Source organism: Coregonus clupeaformis, chromosome 30, assembly GCF_020615455.1.
Source record: "Coregonus clupeaformis isolate EN_2021a chromosome 30, ASM2061545v1, whole genome shotgun sequence".
Lineage (NCBI taxonomy): Eukaryota > Metazoa > Chordata > Actinopteri > Salmoniformes > Salmonidae > Coregonus > Coregonus clupeaformis.
This window is the reverse complement of record NC_059221.1, coordinates 50,010,023-50,037,062: the sequence shown is the minus strand read 5'-3', so window position 1 is coordinate 50,037,062 and position 27,040 is coordinate 50,010,023. Positions and strand designations below refer to the sequence as shown.

The 27,040-nt window shown below is 43.4% G+C and overlaps 2 protein-coding genes across 3 annotated transcripts; one reads left to right on the top strand and one right to left on the bottom strand.

The window, feature by feature from the left end:
* Positions 1 to 2,887: 2,887 nt before the first annotated feature.
* Positions 2,888 to 18,196, top strand: LOC121572309 (ly6/PLAUR domain-containing protein 6-like). The gene is made up of 5 exons (XM_041884356.2): positions 2,888 to 3,097; positions 12,964 to 13,150; positions 15,267 to 15,365; positions 16,098 to 16,228; positions 16,727 to 18,196. The coding sequence occupies exons 2-5, from the start codon at positions 13,033 to 13,035 to the stop codon at positions 16,907 to 16,909; spliced, it is 531 nt and encodes a 176-aa protein (XP_041740290.1). The 5' UTR covers positions 2,888 to 3,097; positions 12,964 to 13,032; the 3' UTR covers positions 16,910 to 18,196.
* Positions 18,197 to 19,385: 1,189 nt separating this feature from the next.
* mmadhca (metabolism of cobalamin associated Da) lies at positions 19,386 to 24,607 on the bottom strand. Of its 2 annotated transcripts, none has more exons than XM_041884354.2 (8): positions 24,537 to 24,607; positions 23,952 to 23,990; positions 23,673 to 23,820; positions 23,232 to 23,452; positions 22,923 to 23,031; positions 22,570 to 22,679; positions 20,200 to 20,286; positions 19,386 to 20,006 (listed from the first exon to the last, which is right to left on the bottom strand). In XM_041884354.2, the coding sequence occupies exons 2-8, from the start codon at positions 23,958 to 23,960 to the stop codon at positions 19,794 to 19,796; spliced, it is 897 nt and encodes a 298-aa protein (XP_041740288.2). In that variant the 5' UTR covers positions 23,961 to 23,990; positions 24,537 to 24,607; the 3' UTR covers positions 19,386 to 19,793. The 2 variants fall into 2 exon arrangements, with proteins under 2 accessions (XP_041740288.2, XP_041740289.2); XM_041884355.2 differs by lacking the exon at positions 24,537 to 24,607 and adding an exon at positions 24,451 to 24,484.
* Between the last annotated feature and the right edge of the window lie 2,433 nt (positions 24,608 to 27,040).

Genomic DNA, 27,040 nt, shown 5'->3' with positions numbered 1-27,040 from the left:
CTTACAACCCCTGCCAATCTATTTTTATGTAAACCTAGTTTATGTTCAGACTTTATGTAGGCATTCATCTCTGGGGCTGTTCTCGAAGGATTTATTTATTTGGTAAATGAATGCGTGTCACTGGGAGTTTTTCCACTGGGGAAAGGGAATATTTTGTCACACACAATCATCAATTAAAGTTCATAAAGCTATTCAACTTGTGGTGATAAATCTTGCTAGTGGAAAGAGATGTAGAGAAACCATGTGAGGTCTGTAGGGCCCTAGTGGAATCTGAACCCATTATAACAGACTTCAAAGAGCCAGACAATAGAATATTTATTGTTGCTCCTAAATAGTTATCCCACAAGAGGACAGTGATTATGTGGAACTGATTTAGGTTTGTTTAAAACAGTATAATAAATTACAAATATGTGTCACGTTCGATGAAGGACGGGTCAGACCAAGGCGCAGCGTGAAATGCGTACATGTTTATTACACTGATAAACACACGACAAAACAAACCAAACCAAACGTGAAGTCCTAAGGCTGAAACACAAAACAAGCCTATACACGGAACAAGATCCCACAACTAACGAGTGCCAATAGGCTGCCTAAGTATGATCCCCAATCAGAGACAACGAGCGACAGCTGTCTCTGATTGGGAATCACACCCGGCCAAACACAGAACTACAACCCCTAGAATGCAACATAGAAATACTAACATAGAATATTCACATCCTGACTCAACATATAAGAGTCCCCTGAGTCAGGGCGTGACAGTACCGTCCCCCCCCAAAGACTCCGACCGCACAACCTTTACCTAACAGGGGCGGATCCGGCTCCGGGCGTGACGACCACATACTCTCCGCCTCCCTGTTGCGCCCCTGGTCTGGTCTGGACCTCAGCGCGCTGCTTCCCCTCTCCTTCCTCCCACGATACTCCAAGCCCTGTCTGGACCCTGGTGTGGGAGACCCCGAACCTGGAGAGGGGCTGACGTCTGGGTCTGGACTGGAGCCGCTGACCGGAGCTGGACTGGGCACCGGTGGAGCGGACTGCTCTGGCTCCGGAGTGGAGCCGCTGACCGGAGCTGGACTGGGCACCGGTGGAGCGGACTGCTCTGGCTCTGGAGTGGAGCAGCTGACCGGAGCTGGACTTAACCCCGGTGGAGCGGACTGCTCTGGCTCCGGAGTGGAGCCGCTGACCGGAGCTGGACTAGGCACCGGTGGAGCGGACTGCTCTGGCTCCGGAGTGGAGCCGCTGACCGGAGCTGGACTGGACCAGGGTGGAGCGGACTGCTCTGGCTCCGGAGTGGAGCAGCTGACCGGAGCTGGATCAGGCACCGGTGGAGCGGACTGCTCTGGCTCCGGAGTGGAGCAGCTGACCGGTGCCGGACCAGGCACCTGTGGAACGGGCACGGGCCGTGCCGGACTGGACACACGCACCACTGGCTTGGTGTGAGGAGCAGGAACAGGCCGGGCTGGACTGGGAACATGCTCCACTGGCTTGGTGCGAGGAGCAGGAACGGGCCGGGCCGGACTGGCGACACGCACCACTGGCTTGGTGCGAGGAGCAGGAACGGGCCGGGCCGGACTGGCGACACGCACCACTGGCTTGGTGCGAGGAGCAGGAACGGGCTGGGCCAGACTGGCGACACGAACCACTGTCTTGGTGCGAGGAGCAGGAACGGGCCGGGCTGGACTGTGGAGGCGGACTGGAGGTTTGGAGCGGAGAGCTGGCACAACCCGTCCTGGCTGGATGCCTACTTCCGCACAGTATGTGTGTGGCATTAGCACAGGACGCACTGGGCTGTGCACGCGCACTGGCGATACAGTACGTAGAGCCGGCGCAGGATATGCAGGACCGAGGAGGCGTACTGGAGACCAGGAGCGTTGAGCCGGCACACCCCGTCCTGGCTGGATGCCCATTTTCGCATGGCACATGCGTGGTGCTAGCACAGGACGTACAGGACTGTGCCAGCGCACTGGCGACACAGTACGTAGTTCCGCATAACACAGAGCCTGCCCAGTCACACGCTTCCTGGCGTGAGTACGGGGAGTTGGCTCTGCTCTGAAACTAGGCTCCGCCAACCACCCCGTGTGCCCCCCAAAAATTTTTTATCTTGGGGCTGCTTCTCGGGCTTCCTCCTCGACCGGCGTCCTCTGTGTTGCCGTTGCTCCTCTCCTGACTGGGCATCTACCTTCGCCCATGGTCCTTTCCCCGCAAATATCTCCTCCCACGACCACATCTTCCCCACCTGTGTCCAGGGTATTCGGTCCTCCTGGGCACGCTGCTTGGTCCGTGTTTGGTGGGATCTTCTGTCACGTTCGTTGAAGGACGGGTCAGACCAAGGCGCAGCGTGAAATGCGTACATGTTTATTACACTGATAAACACACGACAAAACAAACCAAACCAAACGTGAAGTCCTAAGGCTGAAACACGGAACAAGATCTCACAACTAACGAGTGCCAATAGGCTGCCTAAGTATGATCCCCAATCAGAGACAACGAGCGACAGCTGTCTCTGATTGGGAATCACACCCGGCCAAACACAGAACTACAACCCCTAGAATGCAACATAGAAATACTAACATAGAATATTCACACCCTGACTCAACATATAAGAGTCCCCTGAGTCAGGGCGTGACAATATGTTTCCATTCTAGCCTCTTAATTTTATTGGAGTGATTTTATAATATGTGTAACAGTTAAATAATAACAAATAGCATAATAAAAAAATTCAATAACCATTTTAGATCTTAAAAGTCAAAATATTGATGTATAAAAAATATTTTCATTTGTCATGTCTTGACAATATTCCATGTACCATATGTGTAGATTAATACAATGGATATGGGATGAATAATGTGAAGACCCCCATCTCCACAATATCCCCTGCATCTCTCTTTCAGGGATGTTCCAATGGTTACGCATAATACACGCCTACAAAAACTCCCGAAACTGCAAGAGGACGACAAGAGAGGCATTCATTCTCGGTGGTATGTCGATTCTATCCGGCTACACATCAATTGCTGATCCCGAATGTAGTGGTTATCTAGAATAAGAAGTGGAATATACTTCAGTTGATTTATGCACGAAATTCGGGAGGAGTTTTATTTGGGTAAGTGTTGTTTTCAGAGATCGCGGTGCAGTTTTTTGTAACGTTTTTTTAGGTTTCAACACTGTGCATAATGAGATGAGATATGAGACATGAAAACAACTGTGATCCACAAAAACAACTATTCTTATCTGCATACTTCTTACCCATGTATATTTCCAATAGACAAATCAGTGCGCGTTTTAGTTGACGACTAGTCAAATGTGAGTTGTTTGTTTTCCCTTGTGTATGGAAACTTTGTACGTTTTACTTGCAGTGGTCCCTGTACTATATAAAATACAATCAGCTTTCTATCTCGTTTTAAACAATTTGAAATAGAGTTTACTCAAGTTCAGCAGATTACGAATTGTGAGCATTCCATTATTTTAAGTGATCCCCATTCAAAGGGGATGAGATTGCAAAGCTGTCAGACTGATTTAGGGAATACTTAAAGTAGTAGCAGGTGCATGGCACAGGTTTAGGAACTGCAATGCCAGTGCAGTGCTGCCATATGTGCCTTGCCCATAAATAATCCACAGAGTGTAAACCTACTTATAGCTGCCTCAGCACAATGAAAGACAATCCCCGACACACTGAGAGAGCAGGAAAAATGATTTCAGATGTAACAGTTGGACATATTGTTGTATTTTATTGTATTGTGGCTGAATCAGTTGTGCTAGTGCTAACATCGGTCAGATATGTGGAAGTGCTGGACCGGGATGGGAAACACTCTTCTACAGCTATGTCATAGGCCTACAGTACACAAGACTCATGAGGTACACTACAGTGTTAAGTGGTGTTATTGTGGCTATAGGAATGACAGGGCTTCAGACACAGCAGGCTGCCCTGAGGCTTCTACCATCAGCTGGTTCACTACAACCATACTGTAGAATTACTACTGTCCAGGTGTGCAGAGAGAGGCCTTCTTATTCTAACATCACTGTACACATATGTTCATGCAGCCTACTGTCTGATGTATTTGACATTTTCTCTGGAAGTCTGGCTGGCCTCTTCTAGAAATACATCTGCATTTGTTCTCAATTTAGCTTCAATTCCAGTCAGTAACTACTTAAAAAGATGCATCATGCGTCATGCTATAACTTTTAAAATAATTAGGTATTGGGAAGCATTCTAAACAAGTTGTTTGCCGGAATTCCTTTTCAACTCACTCAAGTAAAAACATGTCTATTTGTGGTCTGGCCTGGCCATCACAGAGGCAGTCTGTCTGTGTGTGAGAGTGTGCAACGGGGTGGGAGTGTGGCTGTTGTGAGTCTTGTCATTTACAGATTTAGCCTCCTTTCCTTAATATGCAGAAGTCAGTGGTCTCTTCTCTCCCTCTCTCTCCCTCTCTCTCCCTCTCTCTCGCTCTCCCTTTTCACGTAAAAACCATGCAACAGAAATGCCAGTTGTATAGCACCCTAACTAGGGAGGGACAGCCTCTGGCCCCTGGAGTCCAAAATGGGCCTCTCTCTTACAAATCACCTAATTAGAGATGGAAGTAGTGGAGTCACAGGGGCAGGAAGGAGAGATGGGGAGAAGTAGATAATCAGAGTCTGTGACTCCAGGCAGACAGAGGTCCAGAGGTCCAGAGGTCTAGAGGTCCAGAGCCTGCTGTGTGTCAATCCGTCCGCTGGTCCATTCATTACTCCATATCCTCACACCACCTGTCTGCCTGTCTACACCAATCTCAGCACCCAGAATTAAGGCCTAGGTTATCATAAAGGACTGTTCTAGGTCATCATAAAGGAATGTTCTAGGTCATCATAAAGGACTGTTCTATGTAATCATAAAGGAATGTTCTATGTCATCATAAAGGAATGTTCTAGGTCATTAAAAAGGACTGTTCTATGTCATCATAAAGGACTGCTCTAGGTCATCATAAAGGACTGTTCTATGTCATCATAAAGGACTGCTCTAGGTCATCATAAAGGACTGTTCTATGTCATCATAAAGGACTGCTCTAGGTCATCATAAAGGAATGTTCTACGTCATCATAAAGGACTGCTCTAGGTCATCATAAAGGACTGCTCTAGGTCATCATAAAGGAATGTTCTACGTCATCATAAAGGACTGTTCTATGTCATCATAAAGGACTGCTCTAGGTCATCGTAAAGGAATGTTCTAGGTCATCATAAAGGAATGTTCTATGTCATCATAAAGGAATGTTCTAGGTCATCATAAAGGAATGTTCTAGGTCATCATAAAGGAATGTTCTAGGTCATCATAAAGGGCTGGATGGTACAGTAATAGAACCAACAGGATGTCCGGAGCTCTTGGAGAGTAGACCATATCTCAACAACTACCTCCATATCACCAGCAGCCTCCCAGACAGCCGCTTGACGTTCCACAGTGACACTGAAGGGCACAACGCCTCCGCCATACCTTTCTCTGTGCCAGTACTACTTCTTCTCTAGCGGTCAGTCCCAGAGACCAGGCATGTAGAGGTAGAGTATGGGCTTCAGTCCATTGAAACATAGAGTACACTCTTAGAAAAAAGGGTTCCAAAGGGGTTATTCTGCTGTCCCCATAGGATAACCCTTTTTGGTTCCAGGTAGACCCTGTTCTACCTGGAACTAAAAGGGTTCTACCTGCAACCAAAAAGGGTTTATTCAAAGGGTTCTCCTATGGGACAGCCGAAAGAACCCTTTAAGGTTCTAGATAGCTCCTTTTTTTCTAAGAGTGTACTGTACAGTGAGTGACGGATTTACTCAGGACTTCCTGTACAATTGACAGCAGGAGGTTCTTAACCCAGCCTGCCCTCTGTATAACCACTAACTAACTATACATTAATCTACTCCCACAATATGGCCATGTATATGGAGTTACCCGAGGATTAAGATACCTTGCAGTTGACTTACAGCACCTCAAAGTGGTCCAACAATCTGTGCTCTACGCACGAGTTGATCTTGAATTTCAATGGAATGGATATTGATTTAAAGCTTTATTGCGACCAGTCTTTCTTTGGAATCCAAAACCGAGGATTTTGTTACATGAGACATATGCTATGTGACTTGAGGAAAATGATTTTTTACCAGGTTTTTATCATCTTCTGATCGAACTACACGTAGACTGAGTTGCTGTCTCTTCAGGGCCAATAGTTTAGCTGTTGTCATTTACGATTAAATTATAACGTTTTAATTAACCCTAGCCTCTTTTAGTAATGAAGATACATAGAGGCCCATACACTGTAGAAACCTCTGTTAGCTGACTACAGTGGTTCAGAAGTCTCTTAGCTTCTTACTCAGTGCTGTAGTATCCCACAGCGATAAATCATGTCATAGAGAGTATCTTAATGGTTGCTTTCCAGACTACTACACCAACATTTGGTCTGACTAGTTCTTATGGATCTCTGAAGACAACAGAAGGTTTTAGCGTCTCTCTCTCTGCCTCTGTACTGTAGTGAAGGGAGGAACCCCAGTCATTCACATAGGATTGTTGTTCCCTGTTTGACCTGGAATATCACGTTGCCTTTATCAGGATCACCTTTCCCACCTGGCCGTAATACAGGAGGACGGGAGTCCTGATTCAGGGAACTTTGTTGAGGAAGTCAGAAAAAATTCATTTTGCCACTCTACTTTTGAAAGAAAATAAAACCTTCACACTGCACTGTGCTTGCCAGTAAGATGAATACATGTTTGTTCATCTGCCTCTCGGCCTTCATCAGTTTCAGTTCTGTCTGTCTTGTTCAGGTTTGTCTTTCCAGTGCAGTGTGTGTGTGTGTGTGTGTGTGTGTGTATGGGAGCGGTGAGACACCTGTTCCAAGATGGCGAAGTAGTGCAGTTGTGTTTTTATCGTCTGTCTGTAAATAGCCTGTAAATACCCTATTTTCGTACATTTTTCGTACATATTTCCCTATCAGACTTTTCATCCTTCTACAAGATATACTTTCCTGCAACCCGCCTCACTCAATGTGGAACGGATTCTATTATTGACTTACCTTTATCTAGAATCTAGAATCTCCAGTTGAAACTAGCTAGCCAGCTAACTAGCTACTTGCTATTTGCTATTAGCCACAGCTAGCGGTGTTTTCACCCAGAACATTGGATTTTTTTCCGCGGGATTAATTTTAATCATTGGACATTGATCACCGGATATTCGGCCAGTCTGCACAGCGCGTTATCGACCCAGAACATATCAGTTTTTCCGCGGAATCACTGATTCACTGGACCTTTAACTCCGGATTAATCGCTACCAGCTGGCTACAACAAATCGGACGCTGTGGTCTGGCTAATCAACCTGAGCTAGGCCCATCTCCCGGCTATCTACCTCTCTATCAACCGGACGGGACCACATAGTATTGACACGGAGCCCCGCCGATCCTACACGACTGGTCTGCCGACGAAATCGTCTGATGTGGTTACGACGTAACCACGAAGATTCCATCCATCTGCTAGCCCTGGCCCGTTAGCACACGCTTACTCACTAAACTGAACTAGCTACTGGACTAGCTACTTGCTATTAGCCACAGCTAGCAGTGTTTCACCCAGAACATTTGATTTTTTTCCGCGGGATTAATTTTAATCACTGGTCTTTGATCACCGGATATTCGCCAGTCAGCACTGCGGTTATCGACCCAGAACATATCAGTTTTTCCGCCGGAATCACTGGACCTTTAACTCCGGATTCTTCGCTACCAGCTGGCTACAACAAAACGGACGTAGCACACGCTAGCCGTGGCCTCTTACTCACTAGCACTTCACCACCGGACCTTATGATAACTCAGCTATACAGCTGATATCTGCTGGACTGTTCCTTTTTTACGGTACTACATCCTGTTTATGTTTAGCCTCAGCCCAAACATGGTTAGTTTATTGTTGTTTCGGTTATTTCTAATTGTACTATATCACTGTAGACCCCCAGCCTAGCTAAACCTGCCTTAGTTAGCTCTTTGTCCCTCCACCCATACACTCAGAGACCGACTCAATTGATGCCTCTAGAGATACTATCTCTTTCAGTGTTACCCAACGCTTAGGTTTACCTCCACTTTACTCATATCCTTCCATATCCTTGTCTGTACATAATGCCCTGAATCTTTTCTATAACACCCGGAAATCTGCCCCCTTTATTCTATGTACCCAACGCACTAGAAGACCAGTTCTTAAAGCCTTTAGCCGTATCCTTATTCTAGTCCTCCTCTGTTCCTCTGGTGATGTAGAGGCTAACCCAGGCCCTGTAGCCCCCAGTATCACTCCTACTCCCCAGGAGCTATCATTTGTTGACTTCTGTAATCGCAAAAGTCTTGGTTTCTTGCACATAAATATCAGAAGTCTACTTCCTAAGTTTGAGTTATTCACTGCGTTAGCACACTCTGCCAACCCTGATGTTCTAGCAGTGTCTGAATCCTGGCTCAGGAAGGCCACCAAAAATTCTGAAATTTCCATCCCCAACTATAACATTTTCCGTCTAGATAGAACTGCCAAAGGGGGTGGAGTTGCAATCTACTGTAGAGATAGCCTGCAGAGCTCTATCATACTATCCAGGTCTGTGCCCAAACAGTTTGAGCTTCTACTTCTAAAAATCCACCTTTCCAGAAATAAGTCTCTCACTGTTGCCGCTTGCTACAGACCCCCCTCAGCCCCCAGCTGTGCCCTGGACACCATATGTGAATTGATTGCCCCCCATTTATCCTCTGAGTTTGTACTGCTTGGTGACCTAAATTGGGATATGCTTAATACCCCAGCCATCCTACAATCCAAGCTAGATGCCCTCAACCTCACGCAAATTATCAACGAACCTACCAGGTACAACCCTAAATCCTTAAACATGGGTACCCTCATAGATATCATCCTGACTAACATACCCTCTAAATACACCTCAGCTGTCTTTAACCAGGATCTCAGCGATCACTGCCTTATTGCCTGCGTCCGTAACGGGTCCGCGGTCAAACAACCACCCCTCATCACTGTCAAACGCTCCCTAAAACACTTTAGCGAGGAGGCCTTCCTAATTGACCTGGCCCAGGTATCCTGGATGGATATAGATCTCATTCCGTCAGTAGAGGATGCCTGGTTGTTCCTTAAAAGTAATTTCCTCTCAATCTTAAATAAACATGCCCCATTCAAAAAATACAGAACTAAGAACCGATATAGCCCCTGGTTCTCCTCAGACTTGACTGCCCTTGACCAGCACAAAAACATCCTGTGGCGTACAGCATTAGCATCAAAAAGCCCCCGCGATATGCAACTTTTCAGGGAAGTTAGGAACCAATATACACAAGCAGTCAGGAAAGCAAAGGCTAACTTTTTCAAACAGAAATTTGCATCCTGTAGCACTAACTCCAAAAAGTTTTGGGACACTGTAAAGTCCATGGAGAATAAGAGCACTTCCTCCCAGCTGCCCACTGCACTGAGGCTAGGAAACACTATCTCCACCGATAAATCTACAATAATCGAGAATTTCAACAAGCATTTTGCTACAGCTGGCCATGCTTTCCATCTGGCTACCACTAACCCGGCCACCAACTCTGCACCCTCTGCTGCAACTTGCCCATGCCCCCCGCTTCTCCTTCACACAAATTCAGACAGCTGATGTTTTGAAAGCGCTGCAAAATCTGGACCCCTACAAATCAGCTGGGCTAGACAATCTGGACCCTTTCTTCCTAAAACTAGCCGCCGAAATTGTCGCAACCCCTATTACTAGTCTGTTCAACCTCTCTTTCATAACGTCTGAGATCCCCAGAGATTGAAAGCTGCCGCGGTCATCCCCCTCTTCAAAGGGGGTGACACTCTAGATCCAAACTGCTACAGACCTATATCCATCCTGCCCTGCCTTTCGAAAGTATTCGAAAGCCAAGTTAATAAACAGATCATCGACCATTTCGAATACCACCGTACCTTCTCCGCTATGCAATCCGGTTTCCGAGCTGGTCACGGGTGCACTTCAGCCACGCTCAAGGTCCTAAACGATATTATAACCGCGATTGATAATAGACAGTACTGTGCAGCCGTCTTCATCGACCTGGCCAAGGCTTTCGACTCTGTCAACCACCGCATTCTTATTGGCAGACTAAATAGCCTTGGTTTCTCAAATGACTGCCTCGCCTGGTTCACCAACTACTTCTCAGATAGAGTTCAGTGTGTCAAATCGGAGGGCCTGTTGTCTGGACCTATGGCAGTCTCTATGGGGGTGCCACAGGGTTCAATTCTTGGGCCGACACTTTTCTCCGTGTATATGAATGATGTCGCTCTTGCTGCTGGTGACTCTCAGATCCACCTCTACGCAGACGACACCATTTTGTATACATCTGGCCCTTCATTGGACACTGTGTTAACAAACCTCCAAACGAGCTTCAATGCCATACAACAATCCTTCAGTAGCCTTCAACTGCTCTTAAACACTAGTAAAACTAAATGCATGCTTTTCTTACCTGGTTAAATAAAGGTGAAATAAAAAAAATAAAAAAACTGTCACAGCCATCAGACTGGTTATGCTACTCTGTGGCACAATCACTGTAGATGGCTGCATCTCTCTCTCTCTCTCTCTCTCTCTCTCTCTCTCTCTCTCTCTCTCTCTCTCTCTCTCTCTCTCTCTGTCTCTGTCTCTGTCTCTGTCTCTCTCTCTCTCATTGCCTGCCCTACCTTCCACCTGGGTAAGTGATTACTGGCAGGTGGCCAGTGGAATGCAAAGAGAGAGAGATGGAGATGGAGAAATAGAGATAAAATGATGAGAGAGAATGCATGTGGTTTCTATGCAAGTCTCATCTTAGAGGAAGGCGTGCTGGTGCCCACACCCAGTCATTACTTGAAGCCATTTCCTGCCATCAATCAACTGTAAATCTGCCCTTGAATATACCAAATAAAATACAATATTACTTTATATGCTAAAACACTACCGCAACAAGCATGCACAGGAGGTTGGTGGCACCTTAATTGGGGAGGACGGGCTCATGGTAACGACTGGAGCGGAATGGGTGGAATGGCAACAAATACATCAAACACATAGTTCCATTGACTCCGTTCCAGCCATTATTATGAGCCGTCCTCCCCTCAGCAGCCTCCATTGGCATGCAGGTAATAAAGTGTTGATGACAGATCTGTTTATTGCTCTAGCTCTGGCAGAAGGGTTGAGAGGAAAGAGAAATGATTGAAGTTCCCGTCTCAATGTATTATAGTTGACATGCTTTGAAAATAAATACTTGAATGGAAACTACATCATGTGCTTAGAATGATATGTGTATCAATCTGATTCTAATAAATATATAATACTTATCTTTTAGTTTGGATTAGATTGTCTGCTGTGTATCTCATGAAGATTGCACATACATATAATTATACATAATTAGAGCATTATTAAAGTACAAATTAAAACAGTATTAAATCATATCTCTATAGACCACAGACATCTTATATTAAAGCATTTATAAGCAAAACAACCGTACGGTCGTCATGAAGAGCCACAGGCAAAAATACAACCGCCAATTGAAGTTGAATTAAGGGAATCCAGAATCTAAGCCATCTGATCTCCTATAAATCCAGCTCCTCATCTCACTTCATGTTCAAGCCAAGGCTGGCTAGACCTGGTAATCCTCTAGCTTTTTCGCTAGTGTGCTTTATTCAAGCTACTTTATTGCATAATGATGCAAGCCAAGGCTTCTTATTAGAGATTGGGGAGTTTGTTTGAAGTTCAATCAATGAATATTGATCCTCTTTCTGATATGGGATAAGACTACTTAGCAAAGTAAATTGTGTGAAAAAATTAATGATTTAAAAACGGCTCACACATTACCAGGCTTTAAATGGGGGTAAAGGAGGGCTTTGCTATAGTGCTAAAAAAACGTTTCCGTTTTAGGCAGAAAGTGGATTAATATCTTATCTCTGCAAGGTGTCAAATTCCAACCTTATCTGTATTGCTCTCTACCAGGGACTGAATCATTCAACCCCTGCCATTGGCCCATATATATTGTAGAACCAAGTTGAGTCTGTCTATCCAGAGTCATGGAGGAGGAGAGGAGGCTGATCATCTGTCCCTGGTCTGAGCCCATAGAGAGCCCACCATCGGGGGCTTTGTCATGGGCAGTGGTCCCATTTACCAGGCTCACTGGTATGGAAGTAAAGATGGTCTTTAGTGGGGCAGCCACCAGTCTCCCTCCAGGCAGACCATTGTCCTCTGGCCTGGGCTGGCATAGTCAGGCTGTATAACACAGGAAAATGGAACGGATATTCCCTCTCTGTCTACTTTGTCCTTTTTCAGTCCAGCTCCTCTTGTTGTTTTACGGAGTCAGGGATAACAAAATGGACACCAGCTAATCTGACTTTGGTTATTTAGCTGTAGAGCTTTGGCTTACTTAACATGACTTCCCCATGAGTGAGTCATCCTCTCTGGACCACTGGGTGACTGGTGGGACCCAGGACTAGTGCTAGAGCTCTCTAACTGGCATAGCCATTGGTTCAGTTACAATGCATTGTGTTTTCTATGGGAGGGGTATAGGGATAGTTAGTAGCTATATAGACAATAATAGACGAATTAGTAACAGATTAGTAATACAGCTTTAATAACATGTAATAGATATATAGACAATAATAGATGATTAGTAACAGATTAGTAATACAGCTTTAATAACATGCAATAAATATAATATGTCAGTCCTCAAAGTAATCCTATTCAAGCGCCCTGAAAAAAGCCTTCATCAATCCACTTACGGTAGACTGTGATCCTAGCTTTTATAGGGTTCAATATAGGGTTAATTTCTGGATGCCATCTGTGTTGGGGTCTGGATGACATTTAGCTAATGAAGCAAAGCACAGCACACACAACAGCATGTCTGAGATACTCCGGATGTACTGATCGATCTCTCTCAATCCATCTCTTTTTTTCTCTCTGTCTCTGTCTCTCTCCACCTCTGAGGATGTTTACGTTTCATATTTTATTCACTGATTGATTTCCCTCAACAGTGTCCTGGACGTTTTTCATCTAAGGGGGTGTTGACCAATCAGACAGCTGCATGTGGAAGGTCTCAGCCAATGATGGAGGCCTGGCCAGCAGCCTGGGTCCTACTTTTAATGCTAATCGCTGATTGGCTGGAAGCGGCTCAATCACGGGACTTCACAGTGAAGGACATCATCCTCCTCCATGCATCAAGTATGAATATACATCCATTGGAAATTTATTTTTGTATCAAATTGTAGTAGATGGAGTAGATACCTACCTTTCTTTTCTTCTGGTTGAGTCTGCTGGCAACGTCTCTGAGTTACCTTTGAGATGAGTAACACTGTGATGTGACCATTATAACAGCCAAGAGAAAGGCCATCCATCCATCCATCCAGAGTTCTTATGGGGGCACACAGGGGCACGTTCCCCTCAGATTTGTCCTGTAAAAAAAATGTATACACTACCAGTCAAAAGTTTGGACACACCTACTCATTCAAGGGTTTTTCTTTATTTTTACATTGTAGAATAATAGTGAAGACATCAAAACTATGAAATAGCACATATGGAATCATGTAGTAACCAAAAAAAGTGTTAAACAAATCCAAATATATTTTATATTTGAGATTCTTCAAATAGCCACCCTTTGCCTTGATGACAGCTTTGCACACTCTTGGCATTCTCTCAACCAGCTTCACCTGGAATGTTTTTATATATTCACTATTATTCTACAATGTAAAAAATAGTAAAAAATAAAGAAAAACCCTTGAATGAGTAGGTGTGTCCAAACTTTTGACTGGTACTGTACTGGTACTGGTAGTGCCTTCGGAAAGTATTCAGACCCCTTGACTTCTTCCATATTGTGTTAGGTTACAGCCATTACTCTAAAATGGATTCAATCGTTTTTTTCCCCTCATCAATCTACAGACAATACCCCATAATGGCAAAGCAAAAACTGGTTTTTAGAATGTTTTGCTAATTTATAAAAAATAAAATAAAAAAACCCGGAAATATCACATTTACATTCTCTGGCTTACTACATCTGTGGTGTTGGGTATTAGTGAGACGTGTGTGAGTTTCCAGACGTGATTTCCTGTTTTCAACACTTTCTCTCTGTGAAACTGAGACCCATTCTGTCCCTCAGCCTTCAGTTCCTCAGACTATAGTACAATATACTGGTCCACATTGAGAACTGGGCTCACCGCCGCATGAGAGGATGGAAATGTCCAGTCGCTCTAAGAGGCAGGCATATACGAGGTCAGACCCCTAATGGTCCCCCTCTCCCTCCTCTACTCCCCTCCCTCCATTTCCCTGCAGTCAAACACTGAAATCTCTTCTAAGATCTTTTACCTCAGCTCTCTTGGCACAATCTGCCTTCAACATCTAATAAACCCAAGAGCTCCTATATCAGGTTTACGCTTGTTCATTTCATAGGGATATCGGAGCTGAATTCCCCAAGAAATGCGTGTCTGTTTGGACCCGGCTTGTACAGGGGGATAGGATGACCTTGACCAGCACAGGGGGCTTGGGTATGGAGGGTGGATTAGAGGGAGTAAGTGTGTGTGTGTGTGTGTGTGTGTGTGTGTGTGTGTGTGTGTGTGTGAGACTGACAGGCAGGCAGGCAGACTTTTGTTCGCTGAGTGAAGTTTGGATGACCCTGAGACCTGTAGCTGTCTTAGGATGTATCCCAAATGGTATGTCATTCCCTTTATAGTGCACTACTACCCTATGGGCCATGATCAAAAGTAGTGCACTATATAGGGAATAGGGTGACCTTTGGGATGCACAATATCCAATGGGAGGCCTGATTCCCAGTGTTCTTAGTATTAATGTAATGGTTGCCAATTGGACAAACCAAACAAGCCTACTGTTTGATCACGGCAGATGGTCTCCATGCAAAGTTTCACGACCATTCTATTCTAGAATCTAGACAGTTGAACTGATGGTTAATTAATTCAATTCTAACTGTATTGTCCCCTCATAATATAACACTTAACAAAGACACACAGTGTGTGTGTAGTTAAATGTGCTTTATGTACTGTAGTTAAATGTATGTAGTTAATTGAAAGTCTGTCTCTGTCTGTTTGTAGCAGCAACATCATTCCTTTGTTTGCTGTAGCGCAGAGGCCTACATGAACTCACAATTAGAAGTCAATTGTACAATTAGCATTTCTTCTATAGCTCATTGAGTAATGACAATGTATTGATTCATGGAAGTTTCTTACATTTGGGAGAGGTCAGTTGTCCCATTGGTGTAGTTTTTAAGGACATGTTAGTAAATCTCGATGGTGAATAATAGACTAGTGTTTGTCTACTCTCCTATCCACAGCCACACCTTATCCTGGAGGGTTCAAGTGCTTCACATGTAAAGATGCACCAGACAACTACCAATGCAATCGATGGGCTCCGGACTTATACTGCCCACGAGGTAATACAGTGAGGCCTTTCTGGTATTTACAGTCTGCTCTGTATCTGTCATCAAATCCTGTTTTTAAGACCCTCTCGGCTCCATCCAGAGCAGAAATATAAATCAGAGGAAAATACCAGGCTGTAAAATGAAAGGTTACCAACGTTTGCTTCGCTGGTTTCTGTATCTTAAACATAATGTATTTCACTTAAACTGGACATGTTTAGTTAAGAAACAGAATTGGCAGGTTGTATAATTCCACTGCCTCTTTTCTTTTATATAGATTTATGGTTGTCTACTAATGTCTGAAGTTATTTGTTGCCTTAAAGATTTGATCTTAAAAGCATATTCTTTGAGTTATAAACAAATGATAAATAGTAGTATATCACAAGAAACTTGAGGATTGGTTTAAATCACTGGAATACATTTAAACCCTCAGTCTCTTTCAGTGTTACTGTTCACTTCAGTAAGAAGTAGATTGTTAACACATGATATTCATGGTAATTAATTACATTGCTGTTGACAACTAAGCTACATTAGCGATAATGTGAAAGTAGTGTTTTCTTCATCGTTCAACTTCCTCATTCGCCCGCTATTTCTCAGGATCCCATAGTGTCTGAACGTTAGATAAAGTTTGACAATATATAAAGCTAAACGGCAGCCCTGACATGTAGCGCTGGAGAAATGTATCCACTCTCGGCTGTAAATATTGCAGATTGCCACCTTTAACGATAGTGTCTGTGTGTCTGATAGACAGCAGGTACTGCTACACCCGCCACATGATGGACGTCCAGGGGAACACCGTGTCTGTGACCAAACGCTGTGCGGCCCTGGACCACTGTCTGTCTACAGGCTGCACCCAGGACAACCACGAAGGATACAAGGTCATTAAAGAAGCGTCTTTCCTTTGAATAACATTACATTTCTGAAGCGGCTGCTGAAGCAACTCTTAAATGCGCAAGTGCATTTAATTTACAAGGTGAGGGACTGACCAGGGGGCAGTTATCAACGGGTACACACATACAGCATGTATGGAAAGAAAGATCATATTTTAACTTTTATTAGTAATATTTGCAGCTCAAAATGTGCCTCTCTGCTCTGTGGTGTCTGATATGATTTATCACACTGTCATGGTAATCCCCAGGTCCCTGTTTAGAATGATCTCACTTGGATAAGAATCTGTTCTCTTCTCAGCAGTTGTTATTTGAATCTCTTTCTGTAAATTCCTCTGTCTGTAGTCTGTCTGTGTTCTGTCTGTAGTCTGTCTGTATATTTAGTGTTTTTTGCTGGAAGCACCATTTCACCTATTCAAATTCCGTGTGTGTGTTAATGTACTCGGTGAATAAAGGTGATTCTGATTCTCTCTCTATTCCTGATTCTAGGTCTGCACTGCTTGCTGTGAAGGAAACATCTGTAACATGCAGTTGCCAAGAAACAAGACTGACACCATCTTTTCCACCACCTCTCCCCTCCACAGCAGTAACGGTCAACTCACTTACAACTGGCTGCTCACTGGCTGTCTGAGCTCTACCGTCATCAGAGTCATGCTATCCAACAGCCTGTGACATCTAACACTCCTACCGTCATCAGAGTCATGCTATCCAACAGTCTGTGACATCTAACACTCCTACCGTCATCAGCATAATGCTATCCAACAGTCTGTGACATCTAACACTCCTACCGTCATCAGCATAATGCTATCCAACAGTCTGTGACATCTAACACTCCTACCGTCATCAGGGTCATGCTATCCAACAGTCTGTGACATCTAACACTCCTACCGTCATCAGGGTCATGCTATCCAACAGTCTGTGACATCTAACACTCCTACCGTCATCAGCATAATGCTATCCAACAGTCTGTGACATCTAACACTCCTACAGTCATCAGGGTCATGCTATCCAACAGTCTGTGACATCTAACACTCCTACAGTCATCAGGGTCATGCTATCCAACAGTCTGTGACATCTAACACTCCTACAGTCATCAGGGTCATGCTATCCAACAGTCTGTGACATCTAACACTCCTACAGTCATCAGGGTCATGCTATCCAACAGTCTGTGACATCTAACACTCCTACAGTCATCAGGGTCATGCTATCCAACAGTCTGTGACATCTAACACTCCTACAGTCATCAGGGTCATGCTATCCAACAGTCTGTGACATCTAACACTCCTTATGCATGGTAGAAGTAGATCTGAGTTTGGTCACCAGAGATGTTTTTGCGTTATAATTTTATATAGTTGCTCTTCTTTTGTTTAATTTATTTCTTTATTTCTCTTTTTTTTTACCGAGACAGTATTGATGTACTCTTCTAGATTTTGGCTTATTGTAAGAAGTTCTCCTGTATTATATTTCCTGGATTTGTATTCTATGTGCAGTATGTGATATATGTACATAGTATTTATTTTTATAATACATTTAACAATTCTTAAATACCTGTCGTTAACATTAGATTCAGGTAGAAAGAAAAGTGAACTAGGTTGCAGTGCAGTGTTTTTGTTCCTGGAGTCTTGTGGTTGGTTGGTTGGTTGATTTAGGCTGTGTGCCCAGCATGCCCATGAGACTGATGACAGATCATTTCCTCTCAACCCATTGTCTATCTGGCGCTAGCTGTGGAAGATATGATGTCAACCATAACACTACAATGTTGCAATATGTTTCTGTATTTCTTACAGTTCTGTCCAATAAAAAGGTTGGCACTTATTGATTGGCATGTCTTTAGGAAGACGGTCTAAACATCTTGTACAGATCCCATATACCAGGTTTGGTATACATCATGTTCATCATTAAATGTATTATACCAGGTTTGGTATACATTGTGTTCATCATTAAATGTATTGTACCAGGTTTGGTATACATTGTGTTCATCATTAAATGTATTGTTTGCCTGAAAATGTTGTTCCTACAGTATAAACAGTATCCATAACCAGATACTGTAGTTTGTGGAATGCAATATATTTTAGTTGCCGCACGAGGTGTGTGGAGTCGGACTGCGGTAAAGTTTCACAGTTAAGCCTACATTTGGCAGAAATACAACAAAAGGTTTGGCGCTTCGAGCTGCAGAAAAAAATGACAATTCTAACACCCCTCTCTTTCTCTCTGCTTTTTTCTCCAGGAAGTTAAAAGGTAACGTCTTTCTCAGACCCTCTGCGTCCAGGAGGTGTAGTTTAAAAGCCTTGCGAAGGAGATTATTTCTGTTAAGCTGCTGGGGCGGGGGGTTCATTTTAAAGGACTTTCTTTATCTGATTCTGGCCAACAGACAGAATGGTCACAGCTCCAAACCAAACCCATCAGTCCTCCTCAGATCAGATTCCAAGGTTTAGCCTAAAGTTGTACCCCCTTGAGAAGTTACTAGAGGTGTGAAAGGAGATGTTTCTGTTTCCCAAACAACATACTCCTTGTCCTGGGAACACTTTAAAAGAGAAGGTCTAGAAGTTATACATTACCTCAAGGCCAGGCATATTCATTTCAATTTCTCCTAGTGTTTGTGTTCCCTAATTAGCTCTAGGAAATTAGCAAAGACATTGTGGGAATTGCATCGTCTACCTTTCTAGTCGTATGTAAAGAGGATGGAGGATCAACTGAAAATCTCTTTTGGATTAGCTAATCATTAAATATTTTTTTGTATTGTGTGTTGCTTCACAAGCCGCTACTTTCTGATTGAATAATTAAATGACTGAATGATGTGTACACTACCGGACATATAGATATATTAATTGGTTAAGGTACAACAGACTCCTCTAAGACGCCATATTTCTATTCCCATTGTGCAAGTGAAGGAAAACACTGTACAGCAGCAATCATCTCTAGACTAGTCTGAAAGTGTTAACTACAGACTATACGAGGTCTAGATTAAATCCGTATTGAGGAATTTGTGCGTTATCGTGTGGTTGAAATGTAAAGGTTATTTCCGATTGAGCCGAAAATATGCTACGTGAATGCGGTCTCTGCGAACGCAGGAACATCGCAATATAGTTAAATTGCGCCGTAGCGCAGATCTTCAGCGCTACAGCTAGAATCGAGCCCTTAGTCAAAAGGTAGCTAGGTGGTTTATTGGGTGTTTCACAGCTGTTAAACATAGCTGCCAAAGGGATCTTCCTCAGTCAAGTATTCATGATATCATCAGAGTCAGCAGTACTGTACGCAATCTACCCGTCTACTTCCAAATACGTAGTTACATAGCCTGGTCCCAGATCTGTTTGTGTCCTCACGACAACTTTGGCAAAACAGCACAAACAGATCTGGGAGTGTGTGTGAAGACAACATTTGGACAACAAACCATAAGAACTTTCTCTCCATGCTGGTGTGGTGAAGACAACGTCATTATGGGTAAGGGTTTTCCTCCCAAACTATCCAAAGTGGACAAAGAGATGACCGTGCACAAACAGTCTTTTGGATAGTGAGATACATCATCATCACATTGTGATAATTAAATATTAAAAAACTAGCCCCCGTCTTCAGATGCACTTGAATGTCCTTGAAGTCTTTCCATGACATGACTATTGGCAGGGGCGGTAGTAAAAACAGTTCCAACAAACGTAGGTGTTCCCCTCAAGACGTGACGGATAACTGTGCAGGATCCAGAGGCCTCGATATGGAAACCTTGATGCCTCCACTCCTCTTTGAGTAGTGGGTTGTTGGAGTGAGCTCCAAAGAACTGTGGGACAAGACAAAGGAATGGAAATGATGGGATTGCCTTGAAGACTACATACGTCTCCTGGAAACTATCTCAGATTGATGAAGTACAGTAAACAGAACATGCATATTGCATTATATATGTATTATACATTATATTGATATTGTGATATAAACAATTAACAACAAACAAAACAGATTGGAGAACAACTCACAGCTGATCCTGATGAGGGGTCAATGAAGTCAGCCCAGAAGCCAGCGGTCCACAGAGCAAAGCAGATTTCCTTAGCACCACTAACAAACTGGGGAATAACAGAAAACATCCAGTATCTGTCAGTACTCTAACTAAAGTAACTGAAAACATCCAGTATCTGTCAGTACTCTAACTAAAGTAACTGAAAACATCCAGTATCTGTCAGTACTCTAACTAAAGTAACTGAAAACATCCAGTATCTGTCAATATTGAACCTAACTAAAATAACTGAAAAACATCCAGTATCTGTCAGTATTCAACCTAAAATAACTGAAAAACATCCAGTATCTGTCAGTACTCAAACTGATATAACTGAAAACATCCAGTATCTGTCAGTATTCAAACTAACTGACATAACTGAAAACATCCAGTATCTGTCAGTATTCAAACTAACTGAAATAACAGAAAACATCCAGTATCTGTCAGTATTCAAACTAACGGAAAACATCCAGTATCTGTCAGTACTCAAACTAACGGAAAACATCCAGTATCTGTCAGTACTCAAACTAACTGATATAACTGGAAACATCCAGTATCTGTCAGTTCTCAAACTGATATACAGTGGGGGAAAAAAGTATTTAGTCAGCCACCAATTGTGCAAGTTCTCCCACTTAAAAAGATGAGAGAGGCCTGTAATTTTCATCATAGGTACACGTCAACTATGACAGACAAAATGAGAATTTAATTATCCAGAAAATCACATTGTAGGATTTTTTATGAATTTATTTGCAAATGATGGTGGAAAATAAGTATTTGGTCACCTACAAACAAGCAAGATTTCTGGCTCTCACAGACCTGTAACTTCTTTTTGAGAGGCTCCTCTGTCCTCCACTCGTTACCTGTATTAATGGCACCTGTTTGAACTTGTTATCAGTATAAAAGACACGTGTCCACAACCTCAAACAGTCACACTCCAAACTCCACTATGGCCAAGACCAAAGAGCTGTCAAAGGACAACAGAAACAAAACTGTAGACCTGCACCAGGATGGGAAGACTGAATCTGCAATAGGTAAGCAGCTTGGTTTGAAGAAATCAACCGTGGGAGCAATTATTAGGAAATGGAAGACATACAAGACCACTGATAATCTCCCTCGATCTGGGGCTCCACGCAAGATCTCACCCCGTGGGGTCAAAATTGATGACCTGCAGAGAGCTGGGACCAAAGTAACACACTATGCCGCCAGGGACTCAAATCCTGCAGTGCCAGACGTGTCCCCCTGCTTAAGCCAGTACATGTCCAGGCCCGTCTGAAGTTTGCTAGAGTGCATTTGGATGATCCAGAAGAGGATTGGGAGAATGTCATATGGTCAGATGAAACCAAAATATAACTTTTTGGTAAAAACTCAACTCGTCGTGTTTGGAGGACAAAGAATGCTGAGTTGCATCCAAAGAACACCATACCTACTGTGAAGCATGGGGGTGGAAACATCATGCTTTGGGGCTGTTTTTCTGCAAAGGGACCAGGACGACTGATCCGTGTAAAGGAAAGAATGAATGGGGCCATGTATCGTGAGATTTTTGAGTGAAAACCTCCTTCCATCAGCAAGGGCATTGAAGATGAAACGTGGCTGGGTCTTTCAGCATGACAATGATCCCAAACACACCGCCCGGGCAACGAAGGAGTGGCTTCGTAAGAAGCATTTCAAGGTCCTGGAGTGGCCTAGCCAGTCTCCAGATCTCAACCCCATAGAAAATCTTTGGAGGGAGTTGAAAGTCTGTGTTGCCCAGCGACAGCCCCAAAACATCACTGCTCTAGAGGAGATCTGCATGGAGGAATGGGACAAAATACCAGCAACAGTGTGTGAAAACCTTGTGAAGACGTTTGACCTGTGTCATTGCCAACAAAGGGTATATAACAAAGTATTGAGAAACTTTTGTTATTGACCAAATACTTATTTTCCACCATAATTTGCAAATAAATTCATTAAAAATTCTACAATGTGATTTTCTGGAATTTTATTTCTCATTTTGTCTGTCATAGTTGACGTGTACCTATGATGAAAATTACAGGCCTCTCATCTTTTTAAGTGGGAGAACTTGCACAATTGGTGGCTGACTAAATACTTTTTTCCCCCACTGTAACTGAAAAACATCCAGTATCTGTCAGTATTCAAACTAACTGAAATAACAGAAAACATCCAGTATCTGTCAGTATTCAAACTAACTGACAAGAAAACAGTTCCCCAATAAAGGGGAGGTACAGAGTAAGACCTTCAATAAGTACGCAGGCCTACAACTCCAAAAAGTTATGCCAGAATAACTTACTGCAATCAGTTTCACTGAATCCATATCAATGGGAAACAACCAGTGGACTTGGGAGTTCTAACTCACTTTATGAAGTAGCTGTTCTCGGTCTTTGTCGATCACCTCACATCTCGTGTGTTTCACCGTGACAACAGTGATGGCGCTGTCTGGGGCCGTTGGGAAATAGGATTCCAACTCTAACAGATATAAAGAGAAAGTTGTTACAGTCAACTGCTAGCCAACCAATAGGCCTACAGAAAAGTCTGCTATCACCCTCTTGGACAAAGTTAGTGTCATCACCAATGAAGTCACTTCCCCCTAGTGGACATACTTTATATTGCATACAGCCATCTGATGTGTGTGGATTGCGGTTGATAAAATAATATGTATAGTTATTGTTATGATAAGTATGACTACACATTCCTAATAAAAAACTATACCTTTCTTCAGCAGCTCAGGACAGGTCTGTATAGAACAGTCCACATTGGGGTGATCAAAGTAGTGCTCTGCCTTGCGGATGCTCCTCGATAACATGTGACCACTTTTGCCCTACAAAGAAAAAACACCTATCTGTAAGTACTCATCATATAACTAACTGTACTAGTATGAAACATAAAATAAATGTTTTTATTAAATATATAAATATATTTTTTTAAATGTTTCAAATGTTTAAGAATATGTCCATGTTTATTTACAATTGAATAAGGGCACGTCTTTAGTTAAAGAGTTATTGTGAGTGACGTATTTACCTGAAACTCGCCAACAAACTGGGTCAGTACAAACTCATGTCTCTCGTTGCTAGTAGCAACAGTCAGAACGTCAGGTACCGTCCTGTGGACTGGGCCTTTAAACCTCTGGTCTGCCATGCCTTCCAGGTGAAAGTCAAAGCCTGAGTTACCTGGCAACTGGAACCGCTGGTCCTGGGGGCCGAATGGTCCCATGTTCTCATCAGGCCACACTGTCCTAGGGCCTGGTAGGGAGAGAGAGAGGTGTAGTACAGCAATGTTAAATTTGACAATGTATTTTCTCCCTAACAGTAGCTATATTTATGTAAAGTGTGAGATCATTTTCTCATACAATTCTAACTCAAAAACGCACAGGCCAACATACCAAAATATGGTCACAGTTAGTGTAAAAATAACAAATGAACCAGTGTTACCTGTGTTGTGGTTGATATAGCAGTAGCCTACCTGAGTCTGAGTCCCCCCGTGACACGACAAAATAAGGCTCATCAGAACCAGCAGCTGAGAAGGTTCGTATCCAACCCACCCTGAGCGCAGCTAGGGCCTGACGCCCTGACGACTGGGATATCACCAGCCGGGCTCGCCCACACAGCACCTACAGGTATTCATCAAATCAATCAACCAATCAATCAATTAGAGGAACAGCACCCAAACTACCGTATTACTAGTATACCACAGTACCATTCCATTACTGTCTATTATATTATGTAAATGTTTAGTACGTACACTAGTCATCCTGGTGGCCTTCTATCTGTAGTTTTAGACCTGAAGATGTGGAAAGACGACAAGGATGAATACTACTTGTGTGACATTACATTACAGGTCAGCTGATAAACCATGCAGCACAGACAGAATACAGCGGACAGGAGGAAATATAATTGAATTGATCTAACTGGAACTTGATATTGCAAGTTAGCTTGTACGGTTATATTCTATGTGTTGCCTGAGCGATTGCTTCATATTGTTGCTTACTGCTATGTTTTTTTTAAACTATCTAGCAAGCTAAAAGGGACAAAAACACGATGATACAGCTAGCAAGTGTTGTTGACAACTGACAATGACAGATAGCCTAGTTACGCTAATTAGCTAGGTAGCTAAAGAGCTGACACAAGCCCAGTCTTGTTTGTTTTGATCGGCTGCACTCTCACTTCTCGTTCGCGACACTGACGTAAGTTTGAGATGACAATTTCTTATTTTTCAAAATTACATTTCAATGTCAACATACACCATTACAACACGATGATCTGCTTTAAGTTCCTGACATATTCGTGTAAATGTGTGCTGTTACGAAAAGGTACATTATGTTCTTACCTAATCAGATGACTCTGTAAATAGTTCACGCTGCTGCACGTCCGCACGTATGCGCGTTCACATGATTTGAGAATAGTATACGACGAGGGACAAACCGAGCATTTTGATTGCATGTGTTATCACAGGTTGTCCGTCAGATGGCAGCATATCTACACGAATGAGGAAAATTCATTTTAAAAAATGTATTATGGAAAAAGTCCACCCAGCTCGACTGCTGTTCTATAAAATAAACCTTGTTGAAATTGTGATAGCTATAATCACAAAAAAAGTAGTCTACTGATTACTAGACCTCTGCACAGTAAGTAATAAACTACTTGACAACCAAGGCATATATATTAGGGTATTGGAAATAATTATAATCAGTGACTCCATTCACCATCCATCCGTCTCCCACTGAGCTATAGTCTTGACCTCCTTTAGGGATGTATTATTGCAGCCTCCCTCATTATAATGCGTTATTATAATCTCAGAGCTCATACAATCAGGAGGTATTTTTCCTTTGCTGCCAAAACCATACAGCCTCCTCTATTGTTCACTGACCTTCCACCACCAGTAGACAGAGAGAAGCTGGATGTGAAGAGTGAATGTATTTTCCCCTGAGCAGACTCTTTCATCCAAACTGACTCAAAGTACTGTGAGTGTATACTGTACATTTATAATGTGTATGTGATCCCTGTGGGAATTGAACACACAACCTTGCCATTGCTAGCGCCACACTCTTACCAACTGAGCCCTGAGTTCTGAATCTGATGACCACGACAGAGCTGAGAGCTAGCTAAGGTCGGTTGGAACAAGGGCGAACATTCGACGAGGGTATAAACAAGGTCTTTCAGAGAGCCTGTCACTGTCAGGTCCCCTGTGGCCGGGAGGGTTGACACGCTGAGTGACACTTTCACAGAGCTGAGAGGAAGTGGAGTGGGGAGTTCTGGGACTTTTGCTCCAGGGCTTTGGTGCTGGAGGAGGTTTCTCGCTTTCTCTCTCTATCTCTTCTACCTGTCTCTCTCTCTCTCTCTCTCTCTCTCTCTCTCTCTCTCTCTCTCTCTCTCTCTCTCTCTCTCTCTCTCTCTCTCTCTCTCTCTCTCTCTCTCTGTCTCTGTCCCTGTCTCTCTCTCTCTCTCTCTCTCCCTGTCCCTGTCTCTCTCTCTCCTTCTCTCACTCTCACTCTCTCTCTCTCTCTCTCTCTCTCTCTCTCTCTCTCTCTCTCTCTCAATATGTGCAGATGCAGTGCAATGGTTATGGAGGGAGGCATCTGGAGGACTCAGCTTGCCTGTCAGAGTTTTTCACTGGGGTACATAAAGACTTGTTCAGCACCACTCTCAGCATCACTCCAAACACTACACTATATTGGCATGGCATGCACTCTGGAGTCTGGAGGGGGTGGGGGGCTGCTCTCTCACAAACAAACAAGCAGAACACCTACTGAATAACTTATATACACGTTTTTCAGGGGGAGGGGGTAAAATCACATTTTGATATTCCAAAAATTATGCAATATACGCAATTGCACATATTCACTGTGACTCCAGGAAAATTAAATCAAGGTTTGATTCTCTGCTATTTATTATTTTTAAAAGCAATTTTTACATCAGCACAAAGTGCTTTCACAGTGGCCTTAGCAATGAGGTGGCCTTGAGAATCCTATGCAGACAAAGTTATGAGTCAGGACGAAGCTTTATTGCTGTGCTGTCAAGCTGTCTGATAGGCCGTGCCAAGAATCAGCAATTTTCATTCTATTACCCATTTCATCCTCCTTGTGTGTTGTCAGTAAACATTCCATCTCACACTGGGGCATTCTATTCTGCTCATTCTATCTGCTTCAGGCTAATAACTCAACTGATTTAGTTCCAGGGCTGAGAAATAGAATTAGAACGGGCATAGCCCCTCCACAGAAATTTGACAGTACACTCATGGGTACACTCAATATGGCCAAAATGGTGGAAATGCTGTGGAACATTATAGACCTCTGGAACGTGTTGTGTTCTAAACTCCATCTGTCTTTGGAAACACGCAGAAACGTGGATGATGATCAACCTTTTTCACAGCACCACAGACAAGAAGCAACTTGAGTGCTTTTACCCGTCCCTTTTACCCAGCCTGCTCTCTCTCTCTCTCTCTCTCTCTCTCTCTCTCTCTCTCTCTCTCTCTCTCTCTCTCTCTCTCTGCTGTGTCGTGTGGCAGCTAGCTACAGCTGGCTGACTCAAACCACAATGTGTAATGTCTCGCCATCTGTTCCCTAACTCGCCCACTACCATCTCTCAATCCTGAGCTTTGCTTTCTCAGCTGGATGTGCCTGCTTCAGATGGAATGTTAAAATCTCAGGGTTTTAAGGTGTAGTGTTTAGGATGTGGCTGTAAGGTTTAGGTGTGCCAACTCCTATAGTTATTACCTAGCCTGGTCCCAGATCAGTTTGTGCTGTCTTGCCAACTCCTATAGTCATTACCTAGCCTGGTCCCAGATCAGTTTGTGCTGTCTTGCCAACTCCTATAGTCATTACCTAGCCTGGT

Bases quoted from the DNA above. Each gene is read 5' to 3' on its own strand.
- LOC121572309 (XM_041884356.2), top strand. From the start codon at position 13,033: ATGATGGAGGCCTGGCCAGCAGCCTGGGTCCTACTTTTAATGCTAATC. The intron at 13,151-15,266 runs GTATGAATATAC...TCCTATCCACAG, and splicing joins CATCCTCCTCCATGCATCAA to CCACACCTTATCCTGGAGGG. The intron at 16,229-16,726 runs GTCATTAAAGAA...TCCTGATTCTAG, and splicing joins ACAACCACGAAGGATACAAG to GTCTGCACTGCTTGCTGTGA.
- mmadhca (XM_041884354.2), bottom strand. The intron at 23,453-23,672 runs GTAGGCTACTGC...TCTCCCTACCAG, and splicing joins ACGGGGGGACTCAGACTCAG to GCCCTAGGACAGTGTGGCCT. The intron at 23,032-23,231 runs GTAAATACGTCA...TTTTCTTTGTAG, and splicing joins AGTTTGTTGGCGAGTTTCAG to GGCAAAAGTGGTCACATGTT.